Source organism: Taudactylus pleione, unplaced genomic scaffold (assembly GCF_031769625.1).
Source record: "Taudactylus pleione unplaced genomic scaffold, aTauple2 ptg000574l, whole genome shotgun sequence".
Lineage (NCBI taxonomy): Eukaryota > Metazoa > Chordata > Amphibia > Anura > Myobatrachidae > Taudactylus > Taudactylus pleione.
The window spans coordinates 1,405,255-1,431,144 of record NW_028284976.1 but is presented as its reverse complement, the minus strand read 5'-3'; the positions used below and the strand labels follow the sequence as shown (position 1 = coordinate 1,431,144).

General features: G+C 44.4%; 1 protein-coding gene across 1 annotated transcript; it reads right to left on the bottom strand.

Moving 5' to 3' along the window:
• Positions 1 to 1,839: 1,839 nt before the first annotated feature.
• LOC148481548 (alcohol dehydrogenase class-3) lies at positions 1,840 to 25,387 on the bottom strand. The gene is made up of 9 exons (XM_088453264.1): positions 25,253 to 25,387; positions 24,200 to 24,301; positions 22,591 to 22,732; positions 9,942 to 10,029; positions 9,477 to 9,696; positions 7,276 to 7,536; positions 4,888 to 5,023; positions 2,354 to 2,492; positions 1,840 to 2,063 (listed from the first exon to the last, which is right to left on the bottom strand). Exons 1-9 carry the CDS (start codon positions 25,268 to 25,270, stop codon positions 2,039 to 2,041), a joined length of 1,131 nt encoding a protein of 376 aa, XP_088309390.1. The 5' UTR covers positions 25,271 to 25,387; the 3' UTR covers positions 1,840 to 2,038.
• Positions 25,388 to 25,890: the final 503 nt, after the last annotated feature.

Below are 25,890 nucleotides of genomic sequence, written 5' to 3'. Positions count from 1 at the left end.
CAAAACGGGGTCATATCCTGGTGTTCCCAAATAGGAAAAAAGGATAAGAAGTAGTGTGTTGCTATTTGGAAACAATTGAAAAATGGGTTATAGTACTAAGCAGATATGTATTAAACATTTTTTAGATTCTTAAATTTGTATTTGCATTGATAAGTTCATTTCATAATATACATTTTGTATTAAATGTTAATTTCAGAATAAACTTAATTGTACTAGCATGATACATTAAATATTACAGATTTTGCTTTCCTTCTGTCAATATTAAAAAGGTAAAAAACTGAAGTGAGTGCATTTGAATGTGTGAAACACAATGGCACATCAAAAACTTTATACCCCTATAGATCAAATGAATCAATCAAGCACTGAGTGATTATAATCTGCAACCTCTAAAATGGAGGTATAGTCAACCTCATATTAATATATAGAAATAGCTGCACTGATAAATACTAAAATAGGTTTCAAACCAGTATGTCAATATATTACATTTATTCCATGAAAAATGTTAAACAAAATAACGTACTGAAAATACCTGTTAGAATTTAAGATAGTGTCCATCATACGACTCGTTACGCATGATAAAACTCTATAAATGGGCCCCTTGACCTCTAATATCAACATATAAACATTGTGACTAGAAGCACTTCATAAAAGTAACAATATGTGCACAATCTTGTTTAAATTCAGTTCTATTTGATCTAAAAAGGATATAGACATGTTCCAAAATAAGCCCATTATATGGGTATGCAGTCGGAAAGCCGGCGGATCTAATCCCGACAGCCGGCTTCCAGATTGCTTATTCCTGGCGAGGGTTAAATGACAGGCGTCTAAAGCTAGATGCCTGTAATTTTACCGATGCCGGGAGACCGGCATCCCGACAGAAGTGATCCCAGGCGTGCAGAGGGCGGGGGGGTTATGCACCCCCAGGGGAGCCTTAGGGTTAGGCACCCCTAAGGGAGGGTTAGGGGAGGGAATTAGGTTAGCGATACTTACCTTATGGGCGATCAGGATTTTCACCCATGTCGGACAGCCGCTGTCGGGGATTCCAACCGCCGGACATGCGTCCGGAGGTAAATCATACAGATTCCTTTATATGGGACCCATGATGATCATATGTAATAACCAGAAAGGTCATATTATTCAATAGACCAGAATATGAACAAGATAGGTGTATATTGTTAAACGGTACCATATTGATTAAAAGGATATTCTTGTTCTCCTAATCGTACAAGAGCCACCTGCTAAATGATATAGCAATCCATTGTGTGGAAAGTAGGATTGTTCATATAGATTCTTAGATGCTGGTTTAGTTTACTGCCGTCTGCGGTGGGTATTGAAAAGGGTAGACTTACTAAATCTTCTAAAACAGGTAAGAGAAGGAGTTACCCATAGCAACCAATCCGATTCGGTCTATCTTTGCCTAGAATGCAATGGAGAAATTATAGCTAGAAGAATCGGATTGGTTGCTATAAGCCAATCACTTCATTAAGCTCATCTCTCAGTTTGGCTCGATTTACAAAGAAACTTAAATGCCACTTGGTATGACTACTTCTGCAGGTGTGTTCCCTACATTATATATATCTCCCACTTCTTGGTGATGCACAACTCTCCTGCTCCTATTTCTATCTAAATCCTGAGATGCATAACTTGGAGAAAAGTCCCCTTTTCAAGGTGAAAGTGTGTTCTGCACTTTCCTGCGATTGTTCTTACACGAAACAGTGAAATATACCAATGTCATTCATTAGACAACTACATCCTTGAAAATATATACAGAAGTACTTAAATTACATTATGAAAATTAGTGTCTAAATTTTGCCTGCTTGCCAAAATTAAGAAATCAAATCGAGAAAAATATTTGTTTATTGGAAATGAGCTAGCTTACAAAATTAGCCAATGTCAGAAATAAAGGTAACAGACATCAGTTAAAGATTGAAAACAGATTTCTTTGCCGGAAAACATTTTTTTTTTTTTTTGCATACAGTAAACAACTATGTTTCAACCACCAATTGTATGTGGTTATACAACTTTCTTCCAAATAAGCCTAGTAGTTCAAGACACTACGAATGCTGTGGAGAAAAACAAAGAAAAATTAAGTACAATTTAACAAGCATTCCTAGATGCAAGACTAAAACAAATAAAGACATTCTTCAAATATGTAAGAATATAAACTCAGTACTTTATACAAAAAATAAGCTAAAAGGAAAGCAGAAGGCTAGCTTGTTTAGCAATTATTTTCTTAATGCTGCAAATCTGTTGGCATGTACTGTATTGGCTGTAAAAGGCAGTATAGGTCAGGCACCTTTTCCATAGTTAGTTACAGTAGTATTAGAAATGTACATATTCAGATTAAGTTTACCTCTTCCCAGCATGCATCAGTTCAAATGCTTCATTAATAGAACAGAAGGGCAAATTGTGAGTCACAAATTCATCAACTTTAATTTTTTTAGCCATGTATTCAGAGACCAACTTGGGAACACTCTCTACACTCTTCCAACCTGTAATATAAGGAAGTTAACAAAAAATATGGTAGTTGCTCAAATCAGCTTAAAATGAAATACCACAGGTACTTGTAAAGGGCGGGGTTTACACTGAACACAGAAAAATAAAAAAAATAATAAAGATTTGCTCCCCAGCACACGGTAGCAAAATCAAAAATACTTAAATCCTACATAATAGAGATTCAGAGTTATTAGTTACATACATTTGCAAATATATGAATAAGCGCCAGGCCAATCGTCAAGGCTCCTCTATACTGGCGTCCCTAACATTAAGGTGTTCACGTCCGAGAAGCAAGGCACCCCAAAAAATTCCAGCCAAGGACCATACCTTGGAGGTACCCCAAAAAACCTCCACATGGCACTATAAGGATCAGCACCTCCTCCTAATGCTGATTTATTTATCCTTACACATCTATCCTTTACACTTCACTATCACCTTTTTTCCCCTTTTTATGTGATGCCCTGGGGAAGGTCCTTGGCTGGAATTTTTTGGGTTACCTTGCTTCTCGGACGTGATCCCCTTAATGTTAGGGACGCCAGTATAGAGGAGCCTTGACGATTGGGCTGGTACTTATTCATATATTTGCAAATGTATTTAACTAATACCTCTGAATCTCTATTATGTAGGATTTAAGTATTTTTGATTTTGCTACAGTGTGCTGGGGGGCAAATATAAGGAAGTTAGTCAAGTTCTGTTTTTTTGTTCCATCTTTCAGGGTTTTTAATCAAAGTTTTACATAGTGATCATTCCAAATTCTTTGGCATTGTTAACCAAGTGCTTAGCAAGAAAGAAAATATTTAGAATCACATCAGATATGATGTTGTGACATTTTTTAAACAGTAGTGAAGACACTTGTGTAAAGTAAATGAGCGTACACACGTAACTATTTTCTGAACGATTTAACTATAACGACGTGGTTATCGTTCACTTTGAGTTATAACGATGAACGAAAATCATTCATGCGCGTTCCCGTTTGTAGTTAATCGTCCATTTCTGTCTGACCAACTTAACGATTTTCATTAAGGGAAGGAACATTTTTCGTTCATCGTTGAAAAAAATCGTTCACTTTTTCAAAGGAAAACTGAAAGAAAATCGTTCACTAACAAAATCGTCACGTGTGTGCAGCTTAAGTTTCACATTTGTCACTAGCACAACTAGTTTCTGAAACTCACTTGGAGCTCCTTATAGGCTCCTGTACTGCATTTAATCACAGTAAGTGCAAGTAGATTGAATACAATTTTTGTTCTGAAAAAATAAATGCTGCAGTATAATCATATGGGTGTACCATCATATAGGTGTGCCATTATATGGGTATGCGTATGACACTGGCAACAACAGTTTGTGTCATACCTGTTTTACTAATAACTGCTATAAACATTAGGCATGAGCAACTCTGTAAGTGGAAAAAGCTAACATTACCATCACCCTTAGGAACCTGAAATCTCTTTAGATTATAATGGACAGGAAACATTTATTTTTCAAAATGATGTTGAAGCCTTTTCTGCCACATTACTTCTAGGAGTTTACTAGGTATAGTGTAGTTACAAATTAAAATGGATTTGAACCGTTCCCAACACTCATATCACTGCAAACGACCTGTCTGCTGGTGCTATCAGATCCAGGTAAATAGTCCATTTATATATAATTTACAGCGCTATCCCAGATGTAAAAAAGCATCTTGGAAAAAAAAAAAAAAGAATTAGAAAAAAATAATCAAATTATGCCTTTTTCCTCTTTGTAATGGAATTAAAACATTCCATAAAAAAAAAGTCCTCTCTCTCCTTTGAAAAACAATGTAACATTTGCATTTGTGAAGTACTTAGTCCTGACAAAAGACCCATCCAAACATATACACTAGGCTAGCTCTGAACTGGTTAACAGTGAGCCAGAAAAAAAAAAAAAAAAGTTTACAAACTCAAGAGACCCAGGAGGCTGTTCTCAAAGGAACCACGGTTGTAAACAAATGCATCTCCACTGCTAAAAAAAAAAAAAAAAAAAAAAAACTATCTAAAGGTGCATACACATGGTATGATATCTATGAATGATATTGTTCAATTTTATGCAGTGAACGATCAACGATGCACGCTCCCACATAAACGATAACGTTATCTTTGATCGTCCGTACACGCAGGCCAACTTGCACAATATTGTCAACTTTGCATGTTCAGAGATGTGGCAGGATGACTTCACAGATATATCTTTGAAAAATATCTTTCAAGTCGTTGGTGGTACAGATCGTAGCGTGTGTATGCAGCATTACATTGACAATATTATATATACATACTTTTTTTTTTTCTTAAGTTGCATAAAAAGATACGTTTCTATATAGAAGTTTTGATTATAAAGTTGCTCAACTTTCCCAAGTAAGTACTTAAATGATGCCAATCTTACCTCCAAAAGCAGTTCCTTTCCAAGTCCGCCCAGTGACCAGCTGAAATGGTCGAGTTGAGATTTCCTGCCCAGATGCGGCAACACCCACAATTACGCTTACACCCCAGCCTTTATGGCAGGCCTCCAATGCCGCTCTCTAAAAACAATTACATTTAGCCAAACAGTACAAATTAAGACTTTGCAATTAAAAATTGTAAACAGGTCTGTCCATGTAAAAACTATAAATTGCCTACAAGCAACCAGACTGGACAGATGGTCTGACAGATAAAATTGTATAGTATGTACCTAGCTCATCCTAGAGGAATCAATGGTTTACCAGCTTCTCTTTCCAATTACTGCTAGATTTCTCTCCTCCCCTTTGCCTCTAAACTATTTAAGCTACTTTCTGCAATCAGATGTCAGCCCAAAATTCTAATGATACTGCCAAATCCTGGTCAACTCCCATAATCTCTCTCCCCCCCCTACCCCCTACCCCTCCCGTAGTGGTGCCTAACCCTAAAAATCCACAGGGGTGCCTAATCCTAACCCTCCCCCCGCGGCTACATGCTACGATTCCCCACTTACCCTCGTTCGGGATGCGGGATTTCGGTGTTTGGCTAAAGATAGGCATCGGGATTTAAGTTGCACATCCACTAAGCGACGGCGGCACGACAGTGCGATTACAACATTGTAATCATACAGTCGTTGCTGATCCCCTGCAGTGCCTACACTGAACGATTTGTCATTCAGTGTAGGCACCCTCCATCATCTGTGAACATGCCCAATCTATCGTTATCAACAGATTGACCGGCACGTTCACTCGATGATTGACGTCAGAAACGACCAGCGGAAGCTCTTCGCTGGTAGTTTCCGACATTAGCATCCATGATTAATGAGCGATTGCATGACTACAATGTCGTAATTGTGCAATCGCTCATTAATATCGGGTAGTGGATATGCGCCATTAGACGCTTATCTTTAGTACCAGGTTGGGCTTCCAGCATCGGGATTCCGTCAGCTGGTAATTGAATTGCATCCCTTATCACCCTCTGCTTTTCTCCTAATATACAATTTCTCACAGTTCGGGCACCTGTTCCATTAAAATATTGCTAGTATGTGTTCTTCTTTCCCAAGACAGCCAAACCTTAAATCCATTCTCTCATCTCAAAATTCTACCCTATTTACTGCAACATCCTAATATCTTGCAGTTTCTGGAATTCCCGAAACGTCAATACTATGACCACATCATCTCAGAAACCCATCTCTTTATTTAGAGTGAACCCTACTCCAACTGGTGCACCCTCACAACCGCCACCATTTGTTCTCGCATCTGCATTTAAGTTTTGCCTACATGGTTTGTCCTTGTTTTATGCATCCACCAATTTGATAATGGTCTGGTATTGAGAAGCACTGTCACCTCAGAAAGTAAGAAAGCTCTACCTTTAGTGCTAGTTTCTGTGCAGTAATACAGGCATCAGGAATGCAGAGAGGCATTTGATCAAACAGGGTACAGAGTTATACTTTATCATTCTGTACTGACCTCAGTATACAGTTACATTTTAGTTTATATTTATTTTGTTTTAGGTGGACAACCCTTGGAAAATTACATTGGAGTGTATGATTACATAAATCAGTGGTTGAGTTTACGTAAGAGGTCTGAAGATTTTCCACGCAAAGATGCTCAGGCAGATTTCACCTACCTCTCAGTCACAGACAAATAAAATTATCATCCCCCTTCCTTTACCATATTTGGCTGGTTATTTAAGCTAGGCTGACAATTTTTTTTAAAAGTTCTCCTCCTTAGACCAAAAGTGGGGCACCAGATACCATGGGTGGCACACTAATCTATAATAGCCAAACATCAATATTATTTTTGCATGCAGCTGTCGTTATCTACTACAGGATTCGCCCAGAGTCTAGTCTAAAGAAGATTGTTGTCCAAAATGGTGCGACTAGCTTGCTCGTACAAACAGTCAGCAATGTGCCACCTGTTGCGTGTGAGAATATAGGGGGGGGGGGGGGGGGGGGAAATATATATATAAAAATTCTCAGGGTTTACTGGTCCTTTTAACAAATTGCTGGACCGGGAATGATGATGTTCGTCCATGTAAGATGACGTTTTGCCTCTTTCTGAGTTCCGTTTTTTTGGAGGGAAAAATCCGAACTCAACGTGCAAACTCGAACCTATCCGAGCCTGCACATCCCTAATAAAATATATATATATATATATATATATATATATATATATATATATATATATATATATATATATATATATATACACACACACACACACTATACTATGTGTATTTGAAGATCTATAATAAATTTGCATTGTAGAATGTTTGAGCTACATATAGTAAATTACAAAAGTGTAACAAATAATATAGCCATTGAGGTGATTATTACCATAACGCTGACATTTCCAATACACTCAAAGGAATAGTCCACTCCTCCATCAGTCAATTCGACCAGAACTTCCTGAATAGACTTCTTGTAATCTGCAGGACTGATGCACTCCGTAGCTCCAAACTCTGTGGCCTTTGCAAATTTTTCCTTGTTGAGGTCAATTCCAATAATGCGGGTAGCTCCAGCTACTTTACATCCCATAATAACCGCCAGACCAACACCTCCTAAGCCAAACACTGCACATGTTGAGCCTGGCTCCACCTGGCATTCACACAAGATATTTTTTTTAGACTAAATAAGTTAAATTGGAAGATAGATTAAATTTAAAAAAAAAAAAAAAGGATTTAAAAAAACTACATAGGAGCAGCTGGTTACCAATAGGTCAATGTTTTTTAATTAATATCTATCGGAAGGAAAATCATGATAGTCATTTATGTCATCAACAGGAAGCAGAGAGCCAGATCCTTCATAGGCTAGTTTTAGGCCCTGGAATCCTGCATTGTTTGCCTATACATAGTGTGCATTTAAAAAAAATCCAGATTACATGTGTGTAAAACATGCACCTAGCCTCAATATGCTATGCTTGTTGGGAGTGAGTCACTTAGCGACTTTCTCTTTAAATTTTCATCTTATTCTCTCTGCAGATGCAACAAACCACCACTCAATCTGTACCAGAGAAACTGGCCTGCAACTTTATCCACACAGGAATTCGGTTTAAATATGTACAAAGTCGCAGATGAAGCACAATAGAAACTGTCGTGAAAAAAGATGCATCGAGAAACTTCGTATACAGATACAGGGGGTCTATGTACTAAGCCTTGGATGGAGTTGGCAGGAGCCGATTGGTTGGTACTTCATCTTCATCCAAGGCTTAGTACAAAGAACCCCCCCCAGACTTATTCGCACACTGATGTACAAGTGTCGCATTTCAAATTGAGCAGCGGTTTTAATCGCATTGCAACAAAGACACATTCGTTCCAAAGAGCACAAACTGAGCCACAGGACCTGAAACGCTGAGAAGGGCTGTTTAACGACTGTGGCAATAGTGTATGAGGACACATCTGCATGCAACACTAGCAGCAAGCGCCATCAAAGTGTATATACACTGCCAAAATTATTCTGCCACAAGGTGCCCTTGTTGTGCTCACTAAAAGAAGAGAAAAAAAAAAAAACTGGCACTATTAAAACTGGAGCAAACTTAGTGCCAAAATACATACATATACACACACAAAAAAAAAAAAATAATATACACACACACACACACTATCCCTGTTTAAAAAAAAAAATACATTCTAAACTTAATCTGAAAAAAGTAAATTCAAAGTAGATCTGGGGAAACTAGCAAGTGAAGTGGTTAAACTGTCAAAAAAGAAAAAAAAGCCTAAGCACTGTAGCTGCAGCCATTTTATAGACTGACTCAATACTCATGGGAATACAGCCAAAGTAGTGACGTCACTGGAGTAGGTCATGTTTAAGGGACTAACTTTCTTGCTAAATAATATGCTGGGTATGGTTTAATTTACAAAGTGGCTACCACTTCTGTGTATTAGTGCAGAGGTTCCAAAACTATGCCATTGCAGCCCAGATTTTAAGGATATCCATGCTTGAACACAGGTGACTAAATTAGTACCTCAGTAAATTTGATTTAACCATCTGGACTCAAGAATGAATATCCTTAAAAACATGGACTGTAAAGGCAGGTATCCACTACCCGACAGTGAAAAGACTGAACGATATCGGTATCGTTCACTACACTGCAGGGTGCCCACACTGAACGATATGTCGTTCAGTGCAGGCACAATCAATCATCTGCAAATAATGTTGAACCTGACGATATCGTCAGGTTGACTAGCTTTTTTGCACGGTGATAGATGTCTAAAAGACCAAATTTGCAAACGATTTTCAAACGAATGTCGAACGATATCGTTATCGCTCATTTTAATCATCTAGTGGATAGGCACCTTAATGCTAGAGTTTGGGAAAGTCTGTATTAGTTTATTTTAATAATTTCCGAATCCCAAATGTTTCAATGAAGAGCAGATATTTTGGCAAGAAAGAAAGCTAGATTAGAAAGTATAAATGTGAATGGAAAGCAAAGCCCAGTCCTAAACAGATGCATCAGTTTATCATTCCTTTAATTTGTGGAAGACAGACAGGTTAGGAATATTAAAAGGAAAGAATGACAGCATAAATCTGCTCACCTTGGCAGTGTTCAGAGCAGCTCCATAGCCAGTTGAAACACCGCAGCCCAGCAAGCAGACTTTATTCAGAGGAGCAGAGTCATCTATTTTAGCAACAGAGATGTCAGCAACAACTGTGTATTCAGAAAAGGTGCTGGTGCCCATGAAGTGGAAAATTTGCTTCCCTTTGCAGGTAAATCTGCTTGTTCCATCAGGCATGAATCCCTGACCTTGAGTAATCCTGTTACATAAATGAAACCAGGTTCTATAATCATTCCATATATAAGACAGAAAACTTTCACCAGGTATATACAGCAGTCACTAACACGAACTCCACAGCTTGTAGCAACAGCAACCAAGATCAATGAAAACTTTAAAATGTATTAAAGATCTATGAATAAATTATCACACAATTATCACACAAATATATTTAAAAGGAAAATGAGTCCACAGAAAGTTTTAGGTATAAATGTATATATACACTACCTGATCTTTTGACATAGGTTGGTTTTGGGATTCAAACAAAATTTACATTCCCCACATTGCGGAATATACAGCGGAATAATGGTGTCTCCTGAAAAATACAAAGTTAGCAACAATTTGTCTCTCTCCCAATTAGGTTTTAATTTTCAACAGCTTCAGTGATACAAACAATATACTGTAGACTCACATCAGGGAATTATTTTTGGACTCCATGACAGTCTCAAATGGATTTGTAAATTTTGCATGATGAATGACATATTGCATTCATTACTATCTTCTATGCATTTTATTTAGTAAGCATATTATAAAGAAAGTCATGCCGACATGATCCACAGAAATAATGACCTCTGCTTTGTATACATTCCTTACTGCCTAAATAGTAAAGTGAATTTCCCAGCACAGTACCATCAGTAGCAGATTTCAAAACAAATATAAATCTATGTACTCCTGCAAGAGCATAAAATAGACGTGAAAAAAAAAAAAAAAAAAAAACAAATTACCCCAGCTATAAAGCACCCTACTAAACCTGGTACATTTTGGTGCAACACGTACAATACCACCCCTTTTACACTAGCAGCAATAATATGAGATATGGTAAGAACTTACCCTTGTTATCTCTATTTCTACGAAGTCCATAGGGTTCCACAGGATACCTTGGGGTATAGGTGTGACGTCAGTCGCAGGGCACCAAAGAGTTAAGCTTTCAGCCTCCCAGGATGCACTAGGTCCCCCTCCTATACCCCGCCCCCGGGCCAAGGCACCTCAGTTAGTTACCAAGCCATAGGCCGGAGGAGGAGAAGGAAGAGAGAGAACAAAGATCTGGACACATACAAGAATCACATTCTCACCAGAGGGAGACGGAAAACCGGTGACCAGAGCAAAGCCCATCTGCAGCACAGGTGCGACAGGGCGGGAGTCCTGTGGAACCCTATGGACTTCGTAGAAATAGAGATAACAAGGGTAAGTTCTTACCATATCTCATATTTTCTACTTCAGGGTCCATAGGGTATCCACAGGATACCTTGGGGATGTCCCAAAGCAGTATCCTTTAAGGGTGGGGACGCTCCTGTGCAGAAAGGAGAATCCGCCGCCCGAAGGAAGCATCCTGAGAGGCGAAGGTGTCAAACCTGTAATACCTCACGAAGGTATGGACAGAAGACCACGTAGCAGCCTTGCAGATCTGAACTGCCGAGGCACCACGTCGAGCTGCCCACGAAGGACCCACAGACCTAGTGGAATGAGCCTTCAGAGAAGGAGGGACCGGTAGGCCTTCATGAAGATAAGCTTCAGAAATAGCCATACGGATCCAGGCTGCCAAAGTTTGCTTTGAAGCAGGCCAACCCTTTTTACGGAAGCCAAAGAGGACAAACAAAGCGTCCGACTTCCTAAACGAAGAAGTGCGGTCAACATAAGTCCTTAAGGCCCGCACAACATCCAAAGAGGCCTCACCCACGGAAAGACCCGGTGAGTTAAAGGCCGGAACAACTATTTCCTCGTTAATATGAAACTGGGAAATAACTTTGGGAAGAAACTCGGGCCGAGTGCGGAGCACTGCCCTGTTCCCATAAAAAACCAAGAAAGGGGGTCTACAAGAAAGAGCCCCTAACTCAGAAACACGTCTGGCCGAAGCAATGGCCAGAAGGAAAACAGTCTTAGCTGTTAGCCATTTAAGATCCACTGAGCCCAGTGGTTCAAACGGCGGTCCTTGGAGAGCCCTCAGGACCACAGCCAAATCCCAAGGCGCCACAGGTGGAACAAAGGGCGGCTGAATGCGGAGAACACCCTGCATAAACGTGCGCACATCCGGGATTGTAGCAATCCTACGGTGAAACCAGACAGATAGGGCCGAAACCTGTACCTTCAAAGAAGCAAGGCGAAGCCCATGATCTAGTCCCGCTTGCAGGAAGGCGAGAATCCGAGACAGACGAAACTCCCGCGGTGCATAACCTCTCGGTCGACACCACTGGAAGAACGTATGCCACACGCGATGGTATATCCTCGCGGAAGACGGTTTCCGAGCTCGTAACATGGTACGCACCACAGAGCTGGAAACCCCCCGGGACCTCAGCATGGCCGTCTCAACAGCCACGCCGTCAAAGACAGCCGAGTCAGGTCCGGGTGAAGGCAAGGACCCTGAGACAGAAGGTCCGGTCGTAGCGGCAACCGCAGAGGAATGTCCACGGACAGACCCTGAAGGTCTGAGAACCAGTGCCGTCTGGGCCACGCGGGAGCTATCAACAGGAGCGTCCCTCCTTCCTGTTTGAATTTCCGGATTACCCGTGGAAGAAGGGAGACCGGAGGGAACAGGTATGCGAACCGGAACGTCCACCGGACGGACAGAGCATCCACCAGAGACGCCCCTTCGTCTCTTGTGCGAGACCCGTACACCGGCAACTTGTTGTTGTGCCGGGACGCCATGAGGTCGATTTCTGGAAGACCCCACCTGTCCACCAGTAGTTGAAAAACGTCCGGGTGCAGGGACCATTCCCCCGGATGAACGTCCTGGCGACTTAGAAAGTCCGCCTCCCAATTGAGCACTCCCGGGATGAAGACCGCTGATATGGCCGGAAGATTGCGCTCCGCCCAAACCAGGATCCGAGAGACCTCTACGAGAGCCGCCCGACTGCGAGTTCCTCCTTGCCTGTTTATGTAGGCCACGGTGGTAGCGTTGTCCGACTGGACCTGCACCGGGCGACCCTGGAGAAACCGCTGTGCCTGCTGGAGAGCATTGAAGACCGCACGGAGTTCCAAGATATTTATTGGAAGCTCCGCTTCTGTCGGCGTCCACCTGCCCTGGAACAAGTGTGGACCCGAAACTGCTCCCCAGCCCCGAAGACTGGCGTCCGTTGTCAACAGGACCCAATTTGGAACCCAGAACGGACGTCCCTTGTTGAGGTGGGTCGTCTGTAACCACCACGTAAGGGACAGGCGAACCTCCTGGGTGAGCACAATCGTCTGGGACTTCAGAGACTGAGTCAGCCCGTTCCACTTGGACAGGATCAGGTGCTGCAGAGGTCTGGAGTGAAACTGGGCGTATTCCACCATGTCGAACACCGACACCATGGAGCCCAGTAACCTCATCGCCGAGTGTAAGGACACCCGGCGGCTGTGCAGACAACTGCGCACCCTTGACTGTAAAGCAGAGATCTTGTCCTCCGTCACGAAGATCCTTTGCTGTCCCGAGTCCAATAAGGCTCCAAGATGCAGAATCCTCCGAGACGGGATTAGAGTGGACTTCTGCCAGTTGATTAGCCAGCCGTGCCGTTGCAGCAGTGCAATGGTCAGGTCCAAGTGGCGTAACAGGAGCTCTGGAGATCCTGCCACCAATAACAGGTCGTCCAAATACGGCAACATGCGGACTCCCTGCAGCCGCAGAGAAGCCGCCATGACCGCCATCACCTTGGTGAAAACACGTGGTGCTGTTGCCAGGCCAAAAGGTAACGCCCGAAACTGGAAGTGGTCGCTGCTGATTGCAAACCTGAGGAACTGTTGATGGCGCCAAAGAATAGGGACATGCAGGTAAGCGTCCTGTATGTCCAATGACACCATGTAGTCCCCAGGTTCCAGCGCCAGAATGATGGACCGTAGGGTCTCCATCCGAAACTTCGGGACCCGCAAAGACTTGTTGAGTGCTTTGAGGTTGAGAATCGGACGATATGACCCATTGGGTTTCTGTACCAAAAATAGATTTGAATAGAAACCCTGGCCCCTCTGGGAGAATGGAACCGCCACTATAACTCCAGCCTGGAGCATAGTGTGCAATACCTTCCGCAGCTCCGTAGCCTTGTTCCGGTCTGATGGGAGACCCGTGGTGAAGAAGCGAGCCGGGGGTCTGTGCCGGAAGGAGAGGGCGTATCCGTGGGAAACCACCTCCAGAACCCAAGTGTCTGTCGTAGTGGTCGACCAACACTGGGCGAACTGTAGCAGGCGGCCTCCCACCCTGGGATCCCCCAAAGGGAGGCCCGGACCGTCAGGCCGCAGGCTTGTCATCTGGCTTGGGGGCCGGACGTCTGGTACTCCATGCCTGCTTCCGGGGCTTGACCGATTTCTTAGGGCCAGCCTGTCGAGGAAACGACTGTGGTTTGGGCCTGCCCTGGGCCCTAGATGACCGAAAGGACGATGGTCCCGAACCAGAAGGAGCAGCGGCCGACGGGAGACAGGCAGATTTGGCTGCCGCCAGCGTGGCCACAATCTTATCCAGATCCGGACCGAAGAGAACTTCTCCGGTAAACGGCAACGCTTCCAGACCTTTCTTGGAATCTGCGTCCGCCTTCCAGGATCGCAGCCACAAGGTGCGACGAGCAGCTACCGCTGCTGAAGAAATTCTAGACACCAGAGTACTAATGTCTAGAGCCGCCTCGTTGATGTAGGTGGCCGAATCACGGAGATTGCCAATCAACTCCGCCTGATCGGCCGGACAGTCGGATTCAAAAGAAGCCTCTAATGAATCCGCCCAGCGCTCCATCGCTCTGGCAACCCAGCAAATGGCCATAGCCGGCCGTGCTGCCCCCCCAGCAAGGGAATAAGCGGACTTCAGGCAGATTTCTACCTTGCGGTCCGTAGCATCCTTAAGGGAGGACATGGATGGCATCGGCAATGTGGCACTACGGACAAGACGGGTCACGTGAGAATCCACCTGTGGAGGGGATTCCCACTTCGCAAAATAATTATCCGCGAACGGATAAGCCACCGCCAGGCGTCTCTGCGGCTGGTATCTTTTGCCCGGTTGTTTCCACGCCTCCTCTAAATGGTCCACCAACTGACCCGAAAGAGGAAAGACTGTGGCATCGCCCTTCACATCTTTGAAAAAGGCATACTTAGATTTAGCCGCTGGGGGAACTTCGTCCTCAATCACCAAGGCTGTGCGGACCGCCCGAATAAGTCCAGGAATATATACTTTGGACTTAGCATCAGCGTCCTTAGTATGGAGAGGTTCCTGATCGTAAGGATCTAGAATCTCCCCATCATCAGACGTCCCTTCGTCATCCTCATAAGGAGCGGACAGAGACGCCACCGGCCTTTTATGAGACCGCATCACAGACTCCCCTTGCAACACATCCGACAAGTGCTGTACAGAACTCGTCAGGGAGTTAACCCACGCTGGCTCCTGAGAACCCGGGAGCGGGGAAATAGGGAGACTGTGGGGTACCACCAATTGTCGTGGGAACCCCTGCATGGGTGACGACACCACAGACTGCTGGGACAAACCCATCGGAGTAAACGCGGGCTGCGGAGCTAACTGGCCCACTAAAGCTGTTAACGCCTGAGCGAAACAAGCCCAGGGCGGCTCCTGTACCGGTGCTGTAACCGTAATAGGCCGCGCCATGGACAAACACTGCCGGCAAAGGCCCTCCGCGCTACCCTCCCCCTCCGCTAACGGTACTTTGCACGTGGTACACTGTAGCCGGAGGGGAAAATCACTTTCAGACATGATGGCACCACGTATGTGACCTCTCTCACCAATTAAGTATTAAATAGGCGAGAGACCACCCTGCAGCACCGCACCGCAAGGGCTTTAGCAGAAAGAACAGGGACAGTAATAAAGCTGACAGTTTAGAGAAGGAAAGATTACAGGCAGCAGCGCTAGCACAGTCACATACAATGCAGAAAAATAACAATTCCTGCACTAACAGCGCTGATCACTCAACTACACAGACACAGGGCCTGGTAGGACACAGCGCTGCATACACAGACCTGACCACAGCGGAGGAGAGGTATGCGGGGGGACCCAGACCACGATGCTTCCGTCCAGCGCTTCCAGCAGCGTTCACCATGCGTTCTGGAGAAGATGGCCGCCGAGGAGCAGAGAGGAGGCTGGCCTGGGGGAGGAGCGCTGCCACAGGACCAGTCGGCAGCATGCAGAGAGGGCTGTGTGCAGCGGGGGAGGCGCCGGCTGTGAGACAGGGAAGGCGCGCTCCCCTGGCATGCATTTAACCCCTGGGACGCCGCAGCGCTACCGCTCTGCTGCGGTCCGCTGTCCCAGGGGGTAGTGGAAGCGCAGGTTGGTCGCCTGGCTCCACGCTGCAGCCAGTCCCCAGGGAGCCCCCTGCCTGGGGACTTAGGACCATGTGATCAGCGGGGACCCACCGCGGGACCCCGCTGCTTACCTCTGTCCCCCTTGAATCCGGCCATGGTCCGGAGCATCTGGGGTCACCGCTAGCTGTGACCCCAGACGCCCACCAGCATCCCCGGATCAGTACCGGCGTTCTGGTACCGGCGGGGTGTAGGGAAGACAGCATGGACGTCAGGACTGACTGTCCATGCTGTTCATCCAGATGTGCAGCCACAGCTGCATGAAGAATAAGCTTCAGGGGCTCTTCTAGCCCCCACTCCAACAGGTGCACCCGACTCCGGCCGGGCACCAAACTAAACTGAGGTGCCTTGGCCCGGGGGCGGGGTATAGGAGGGGGACCTAGTGCATCCTGGGAGGCTGAAAGCTTAACTCTTTGGTGCCCTGCGACTGACGTCACACCTATACCCCCAAGGTATCCTGTGGATACCCTATGGACCCTGAAGTAGAAAACACAAGTTATTGCATGTGAACATGCAGCAACCTGGGTTACTATGCAGCGTTAAAGGACCAGCTTGAAATAACCTACGTTGAGTGACCTGGCATTTCAACCCTGGTCACAGGAAAGGTTGAACGCGTGTTCAACCTCAGTGATCACAAAATACGCGCTATAGCGAGTTTTTCCACGTTACAAGCAGTGAGGGGCAGGTCCAGCAGGACGCGCTGTGAGTCACTGATCTGTGTGCGCCGCAGCAGCCAATAACAGTCCTCAGCATCTCCCCAACAAATCACAGGAGTCCTCAGGGTCTTCTTGTCCAATCACCACTTGAGCCCTGCCGGCCAATTCCCCTAATGCCTCCAAACGTGACGGCCACTAGGTTATTATCGAAGGCTGCTACTGGTTGTGATTGCAGGGTCCTCTACCTTTCTCCAGGGGACAATCAGCCTGTGTGACCAGTCGCATGTAATCTGCCCTGAAGTGTCCGGTCAGGCAGGGTCGGCTCCAGTGCGGCCGACATGGGGCACTTTCTTGCGCTGCCCTCAAGCCGCTGGCAGCAGTGCTTGGATCCAGCCACGGGGAACTTGACTTGCGCCTGGGTCCGGCACAGCTGACGTTACGGTCAGTGCGCCACTGGCCACCTCACTCAGCCTCCAGTATGCCCCGCAGCTTCAAGCTTCTGGCTGTCGGCATTTGGCCTCTCCTCCCATCATGTGCTGAATCCCGGGACACAGAATTACCAGCATGAAGTCCTCTCCACACAGTCCAAGGGAGATCACTCAGAGGTAAGTAAGCTAACGGGGATATACAAGTAAGGGGATACCATCTGTAACTTGAAGTCCACCTGTGGCTCAACACAGGAGGCCAGGGAGGTGGACACTGCCCGGAACAGGAGGTCTACACCTGGCTGCTGAGGGACACACTAGGGCTACAGCTCAAGCTAGAAACATACAACAGTGACCCAGAAGGGGCTCCCAGCAGGAGAATGGTGTTAATCACTGCCCCAACTGCCATCTTCCTTTGACTCCCTCCCTACCACTAGTACTGCCCCAGCTTCCATCATGAAAACCTCCCTACCGCCAGCACTGCCTCAACCCCTCTTTGCTCCCCAGTACTGCTATAGCTGCCATCTATCTTTGCCCCCTTCCCTAGCACTGCCTGCCTCTAACCCCCCCTCCTTTCCCCTAGTACTGCCCCAGGTGTTATCTACTCTTTCCCCCTCCCTACCCCCAAGTACTCACCATGTGATGCCGATTACGTCATTGACCCGGCATTAGTGCTGGGTCGGGCCGCCTGTCAGTAATGGGGTCTCAGCCAGGTCGCACCGGAGATGAGCGCGTGAACATAATCCTGGGTGCGACCCAGCAGTGAATTGGAAAAGAGGTATAAGTAATTGGTGCACGCAGCACTCACAACCGATCATCAACAATTGAAATCCCCTGAATCTCAAACACTAATTCCAGCCCAATAACACCCACCTGCTAGGTGTGATAGGAACAAATTTCTGGGAATGGGTTCAACTAAAAACAAACCCTTTAGGTAGCAATGAGGATGAATACACAATAGTTGTTCAAGAGAAAACTGCAAAATGAACTGAAGGAATTGCACATTGGTACATTCGTAGTCAGTGGATGAGAGCTATACGAGGCCAAGTCTGCTGCAGGATTATAAACAAATAAAATGCCACAGAGCTTAGAAAACTTCAGGCAGAAATATGTATAGTTTTTATTATCTTCATTAAGCCAGTTTATATGAGGAGCATGTGGAATGGGATTGAAACTGAACAGGCATAATCATCCTGGTATAAGCACTATAAAACCATGACAATGAGAAAGACTTGCGAGAATTTTATTTCTGTGTGTCAAGGGTGCCAAAAATTTACAGCAGACCTACCATGCTTACTTACATCATGACACTTTTATAAGACATTATAACCACCCATAAAACATTACCCAGCATTCACCACACTCTGAATGCAACATTACAACCTCTTTCAATTACACACCTCCTGTAAAGCCGCGTATCCACTTGCAGATATAAATGAGCGATTGAACGATTACGACATCGTAATCGTTCAATCGCTCATTAATCGTGCATAAATCGGGCAGTTCAATGTCGGAAATTACCAGCAATGCACGCTCCCGCTTGTCGTTTCCGAAATCAATCATCGCCTGAACATGACGGTCAATCTGCCGATAACGACAGATTGGCCATGTTCAGGGATGAGGGAGGGTGCCTGCACTGAACGACATATCGTTCAGTGTAGGCACCGCAGAGGATGAGGAACGACTGTACGATTACGATGTTGTAAAGGTACGGTCGTTCTACTATCTGCAAGTCGATACGCGGCTTAAGTACACACAAGTCATCAGAGCAAATGCCAGTTCGTCCATGAATCCACAACTTGTGTCCTACATTGTGTTCACTTAAGAGTCATATGTACATCTTGGCATTTATTCATGAAAATTATACCCCTTTCACACAGGGCCGGATTCAAGTAGGTGCTTAAAGTATTATTTGGCGGCAAGTGTCTGCCGATGCGATCTTTTTGCGCATACCAGCGTATCGCGCTACCCACGTGCGTAAACTCCATAGGCAGAAACTGGCAAAAAGTTTTCACCATCTCAGAGCAGGTGATAAAATGTGCAAATCCTTATTTTTGGCTAAAAATGTGGGGATTTTGTTCAGATCCCTTTGGACACCACACTATTGACATATGGCAAAAATAAATAAAAAAAAAAATTAATGGACTTAATTACCCTAATAATGACTATGTCATTTTTGGGGTGAAAATTTACCAAAAAAAAAAAAAAAAGGGTTGGAAAATGGGTTTAAAGTACTGGGTCAGGTATTTTCGGGAGCTGTATGATTGGAACATGTGTTTTTAGGATTGCAGGTGGCTACAGCAGGTGTATTGTTAACATTTTTTTAAAACTGCACTTTATAGCCACAAAAATATACTAGCACCCATTTTGATGTACCCCCAATTTAACTACAGCAATTATTTTTTCCAAAAGAAATTGCTTTATATCATTTTAACACTTATGCTAATATGCATATAACAGACATTTGACTCAATTTAAGAACCCAAAATATTTTTATTAGGGTTATTAACACACTTCTATATTGATTACCAGTGTCAGTTAGGCTTTTTTATGGGGTACAGACAGATTTCCTCAAAAAATGCTGTACTTTTCGCTTGTTTTGCCATTCACAGTTTTCACATATGCGTTTTTGCAATTGAATAGGGTAAAAAGCTGGACTGCGCACTGAGATAGTATGGGAAAAATAGGGCATCAAAACTGGCGAATGCGGCGATAACTTCACCATGCGATCGCTTTTTCGCATCTAATTGAATCCGGCCCATAGGGCAAAAACCAGTGCTTCTGCACTTGAACGAGCAGTGACCCTGGGTTTTGCTATATGTGAATGCAAGCAACTGGGCGAAGTCCTGGGTCCACGACCCTGCTCTTTACCAGGGTAGGGCTGAGACCCAGGAATCTGCCCGATCTAAAGTCTGAAAGGGGTATTAAGGCTCCCATACACTGTGAGATTCAAAGTTGGTAAGATCAGTTGTATGATTTCCCTTGAAATACTTCCCTTGAAATTCTTTATAAGATGTGGTCAAATGGTGTACGATTGATCATTAAGATCATAAGATAAGATGCATAGAAGTGTACACGATCAGTTGAGATCTCTCTGCAACACCATCTGATCTGCGATCCAACTAGACGACAGCGGGAACGCGCATCAGGGGTCGCAGAAGACTCAAAATACAACTATTTGCAAACGATTGGTCTGTCCAACCTGTAGAAACTGCCAAAATAGTGTTAAAAATCGCCCAGTGTATGGTTAGCTTTAGTAAGCCTTGATGGAACATGCGTTTTTGATGCAATGACTGCATGATTAAAGCTGCACAACCCGTGTGCTGTGGAAGCTCCAAGTTTACACAGGTGAAAGATTTTGCCTTAACAATTGGCTTTCAATTAGCCTCTGAGAGTCATTAAAAAACTCCAGGTTTTATTGATAAACAGACCCCCATAACTCAAATAGCATTGGTCATACTTTAAATCTGAAGGAAAGATGTGAATATGCAAACCAAAGAGCATTCCAAGATAGGAAAAGACTACAAAATAATATCCAAGTGCTTGGAAATCCTAGTGAGCACTGTTGGATGAACTGTGAGGAAACGTAAGCTGCAATGTACCACCCAGGTACTGCCCAGACATGGCCATCTCTCAAAACTCAGAGAGAAAGTGAAGCTAAAGTGAGACAACTGGCCTGGAGTTGGCCAGAAAACAACAGTGACCCAGCTAAAATGTGGCATAATGTTTTGTGGTCAGATAAAACAAAAATAAGAGCTCTCTGATCCCAATTCAAAACACTTGTGTGGCACAAACCTAACAGTGGCTATTTGTCAGCAGACGCTGTGCCAACTGTGAGGTATGGTGGGTGGAGGCATCATGTTATGGGCATACTTTTCCTCAGCAGGAACTGGGCCTCATGTTAAAATGTTGTTGAAAGGACCGATGGATGTAGCAGAAAAAAAAAAAAATATATATAATAAAACGATAACGATTTTAAAAATCGTTCATGTCTGAAGGAAAATCTGACATATCTGACATGTTTGTCAGATGAACGGTGAGCGTTCCCCGCTTGTCAGATCAAGATATCTGACATGTTAGCAGTCTGGTTTGGACGATGCCATTCATTTTAATGCAGTCAAAAATCGTTTGTAGTTCAAATCGTTGGTCAAATCGTTCATCTGACAAATCTGACCCTGTGTATGCACCTCAAGACATGAAGGTCAGTCGATACGGAAAATTTCAAGAGCTTTGAATGTATCCTCAAGTGCAGTTGCAAAAACCATCAAACGCTATGATGAAACTGGCTCTCATGAGGACCGCCCCAGGAAAGGAAGACCAAGAGTTACCTCTGCTGCAGAGGAAAAGTTCATTAGAGTTACCAGCCTCAGAAACCGCTACTTAACAGCACCTCAGATTAGAGACCACATAAAGTCTTCACAGAGTTCAAGTAGCAGACAAATCTCAACATCAACTGTTCACAGGAGACTGCGTGAATCAGACCTTCATGGTCGTATTGCCGTGAAGAAGCCAATGAGAATGAGGATGAGAAACAAGAAGAGAATTGTTTGGGCCAAGAAACACATGGAATGGACATTGGACCAGTGGAAATCTGTACTTTGGTCTCATGAGTCCAAAGAGATTTTTGGTTCCAACCGCCGTGTCTTTGTGAGCCGCAGAGAAGGTGAGCGGATGGTTTCTGCATGTGTGGTTCCCACTGTGAAGCATGGAGGAGGAGGTGTGATAGTGTGGGGTTGTTTTGCTGGTGACACTGTCGGTGATTTATTCAAAATTCAAGGTACACTTAGCCAGCATGGCTACCACAGCATTCTGCAGCGCCATGCCATCCCATCTGGTTTGCGCTTACTGGCACCATCATTTGTTTTTCAACAAGATAATGACCCCAAACACACCTCCAGGCTATGTAAGGGCTACTTGACCTAGAAGGAAAGTGATGGAGTGCTGTGTCAGATGATCTGGCCTCCACACTCACCCGACCTAAACCCAATCGAGCTGGACCACAGAGTGAAGGAAAAGCAGCCAACAAGTGCTCAGCACCTCTGGGAATTCCATCAGGACTGTTGGAAAATTATTCCAGGAGACTACCTCATGAAGCCGACTGAGAGAATGCCAAGAGTGTGCAAAGCTGTCATCCAAGCAAAAGGGGGCTACTTTGAGGAATCTAAAATACAAAAAAAACATATTGTGATTTGTTTAATTCTTTTTTGTTTACAACATAATTCCATGTGTGTTCTGTCATAGTTTTGAGGTCTTCAGTATTAATCTACTATGTGGAAAATAATTTCATTAAACAAAAACCTTTGAATGAGAAGGTGTGTCCAGACTTTTGACTGGTAAAAAAAATAATAATAAAAAAATGTTATATATATATATATATTTTTTTTCGCACAGGGAGATACTGCAAGACAACCTGCTTCGCGGTTAACCTGAAACAATCATTTGTACTACAGACAAATCAAAAGAATACTTAAGGGGTTGAATATAGTAAATAGATCTATATTACTTTGCTTCATGTAATTATAGTATAAATATACTCACCAGCTTTAACTTTTGTAACACCTTCTCCTACACTCTCTACAATGCCAGCTCCTTCATGGCCAAGTATCACTGGGAAACATCCTTCAGGGTCAGCCCCACTTAAAGTGTAGGCATCAGTATGGCACACAGCAGTGGAGCTGATCTGCAAAGATTTGCATAAGGGGAATGGCAATAAAAAACAAACAAAAACTCATTCACATTTATATACATACAGAAATAAACTAGGACATCAGTGTGGGTCGGGTATTAAATACTGGCGGCTGAGTAGCATGGCATGCCAAAAGCTGAACATTCCGACAGTGGATCATAAGTATATTAAACCCCCCCCCCCACTCCCCCTCTAACTCTTCCTTAGTGGTGCCTAACCCTAACCCCCTGCCCTTGTTGCAGTGTTCTCCCCAGGCTGTTTTCTGCGGGCGCATTGCCCGGCAGAAGCAGCCTGCCACTTTTCTCCCGTCGACTCCCGCTGTGGAACGCTGGCCTCTGAATTGACTGGAGGCTAAAGAAGCCTCCGATCGCTTCAGAGGCCAGCGTTCCCAGAGGCACTGCACGGGTGACGTCATGACGTCACCCGCGAAATGAGGAGCCTGCCCCGCGCGCCTGCTGGATCTAGTTAGATCCAGTCAGCGCGAGGCAGCCAGCAAGTACAGGTAAGTGCTGGGCTGGGGCCAGGACCAGTCTGGGAGCACTGCATAAGGGACACTATTAAACCTGGGGGCACTGCATAAGAGGCCAGCCTGGGGGCACTGCATAAGGGACACTATTAAACCTGGGGGCACTGCATAAGGGACCAGCCTGGGGGCACTGCATAAGGGACACTATTTAAGCCTGGGGGCACTGCATAAGGGGCCAGTCTGGGGGCATTACATAAGAGACCAGTCTGGGGGCACTACTTCAGCCAGGGGGCAATGCATAAGGGCAAAGTTAAACTACAGGGGGCAATGCATAAAGGGAAAAACTACAGGGGGCACTGTATAATGGGCACTTTTGACTGAGAGCCAGTGGGGGAGCAGCCTGAGACCTGTCGGGCTGGATTGGTAAGGGAGATTGCCCTTTTCCCGGCACGCGCATAATTGCAAAGGCCCCCACCCGGCTACTTTCGGATGCCACCCGGCTGGAAAAAATTTCTGGGGAGAACACCGAGTTGCTAAGCCTAACCTCCCCCCAGTGGTGCCTAACCCTAATGCCCCCTTCCCGCACCCTAAACCTAACCCACACCAGGAGGGTTCCTTCTAGATTTTAGTATTACATAGCTAGGGGAAGAAAAAATAAATAAATAATAATTTTACACGTGAATATATGGAATTAAAATATTGTGGCACTTTGATTTTTAGTACATAAGCCCCATAAGTGCAAAATAAAAGACTTACATTTATTGGCATCATTATAAAGAGTCAAACTACTCACATAGGAAGCGCGTTATATTCTGGTTTCACCCTGCAGTCCCATTTCTATACATTCAGAGAGCAATGTATAAAGGCCCCCATACATCAGCAATTGATTGCAGCATTGGTGCAATTTGCAATCGATTGAAAAAGGGAAAGATTTTTATACACAATCGATTGCAATTGCACGATTGCTGATGTATGGGGGCCTTAAGATGAGTTACCTTAATTCGGACTTCGTGAGCTTTAGGTGGTGACACTTCAACTTCTTCAATTGACAGAGGCTTCCCTGCTTCCCAGGCAACTGCAGCTTTGCATTTGATGACCTATAAAAAGAAAAAAGTATAAAAAATAGAAATCCGATACTGAGATAGGAACACAGAGGGGGTAGATGTATCAAAGCTTGGAGAGAGATAACATACAGTACCAGCAATCAGTGTCTGACTGCCATTTTACAGGCTACGTTTGAAAAATGACAGGAGCTGATTGGATGGTACTTTATCTCTCCAAGCTTTGAAACATCTCCCCAACATTGTGAGAAGCTAAATATAAACAGAAAAAGAGCACAGATATATAGATAGCACAAAGATAGTTAAGTGGTAAGGGTCAGTTAATGACAATCAGATACAGGATCTATTTGAAGCAAATCTTAATATCAATAAGTCATAAAACCAGGATGTAGTTAAAACACCAGCAGACGCAATGCTGCCGGTTTAAATCCCAACACTACCTGCCCGACACGGGATTTAAGATAGGCATCGAAATACCGAGGGTTAGGATACTTACCACCGGCCGCCGGGATCTCCTACTGTCATCCTTCCGCTGTCGGGATTTTAACCAGCAGCTGTTGAGCCGTGGGTATTTCAATCCCATTCCCATAAAACCATATACAGTATTAGATCAATTGTTAGCTACCAGCACTGCAGATAACTTAATACCTCTTGTAAGCATATGTCCTTTATTGTTTTTTATTACTGTTTATAATATATACTATAGGTAGTACATGAAAAATGAAACAAATTCAATGCAGAATAAATAGAAATTGCAGTTTAGCATCAGTAACCATGTTACAGACTAAGGAGTTAGTGTCTATCGCAGTTTAATAAAACTGTCTGTTCTTGGAGTGTCAGCCCTGCAGAGCAGAGTATCACCACAGCAGTAGAAAGTCACTGGCTCATGCACACAGCTGCTAGCAGCTAGACACAACCTTCTCCTTACAATGTAACTCCGGGGACTGGCAAGGTGTACAGGTCCTTTCCTAACTACTATCAGCTCACCTTCCCCGCCGTGTCCATGCTTCTCGCTGGTGCTGTATGTCTACGCTCAGGCCAGGTGTCCGCAGCACGTACACTCAGCAGCACAGAGTACACCAGTGACCCCGCCCACTGCTTGCTGATTAAAGGCGCCTTACACACAGCACATCCAGCCAGCGCTGCCACTGTGCGTCTGTTATAAGGCGCCGCCTGCAGCACGGACGGACCTCAGCTCTCTCTGCCAGTGCCAAGTACAGTAGTTATAATATCATTATACTTTGTGTTGTGTGTCTATCGTGTCTATGCAGCAATGTTTTTTATTTTTTAATTTTAACTTTTCATTTTTTTTGCCTACTTTCAACATCAGAAAAAAACAATGAATTAAGCTTACAGTTTTCTAATAGAAAAATAAACCAAAACAACTATATTTTGCACATGCTAGATAACAGAAGCATATGATATTTATCAATTATCGGGTTTTAGACCCAATAATTGTAAGTTCTTATGGCCACTCTTAGCAGCAATAAGAAATTATTTACCGCCCCCGAATGTATAGAAAACACTTGCAGAACGATGTGTAAAGCCACGTATCCACTTGCAGATTAAACAGAGTGATTGAATGGTTACAACATCGTAATCATTCAATCGGTCATTAATCATAC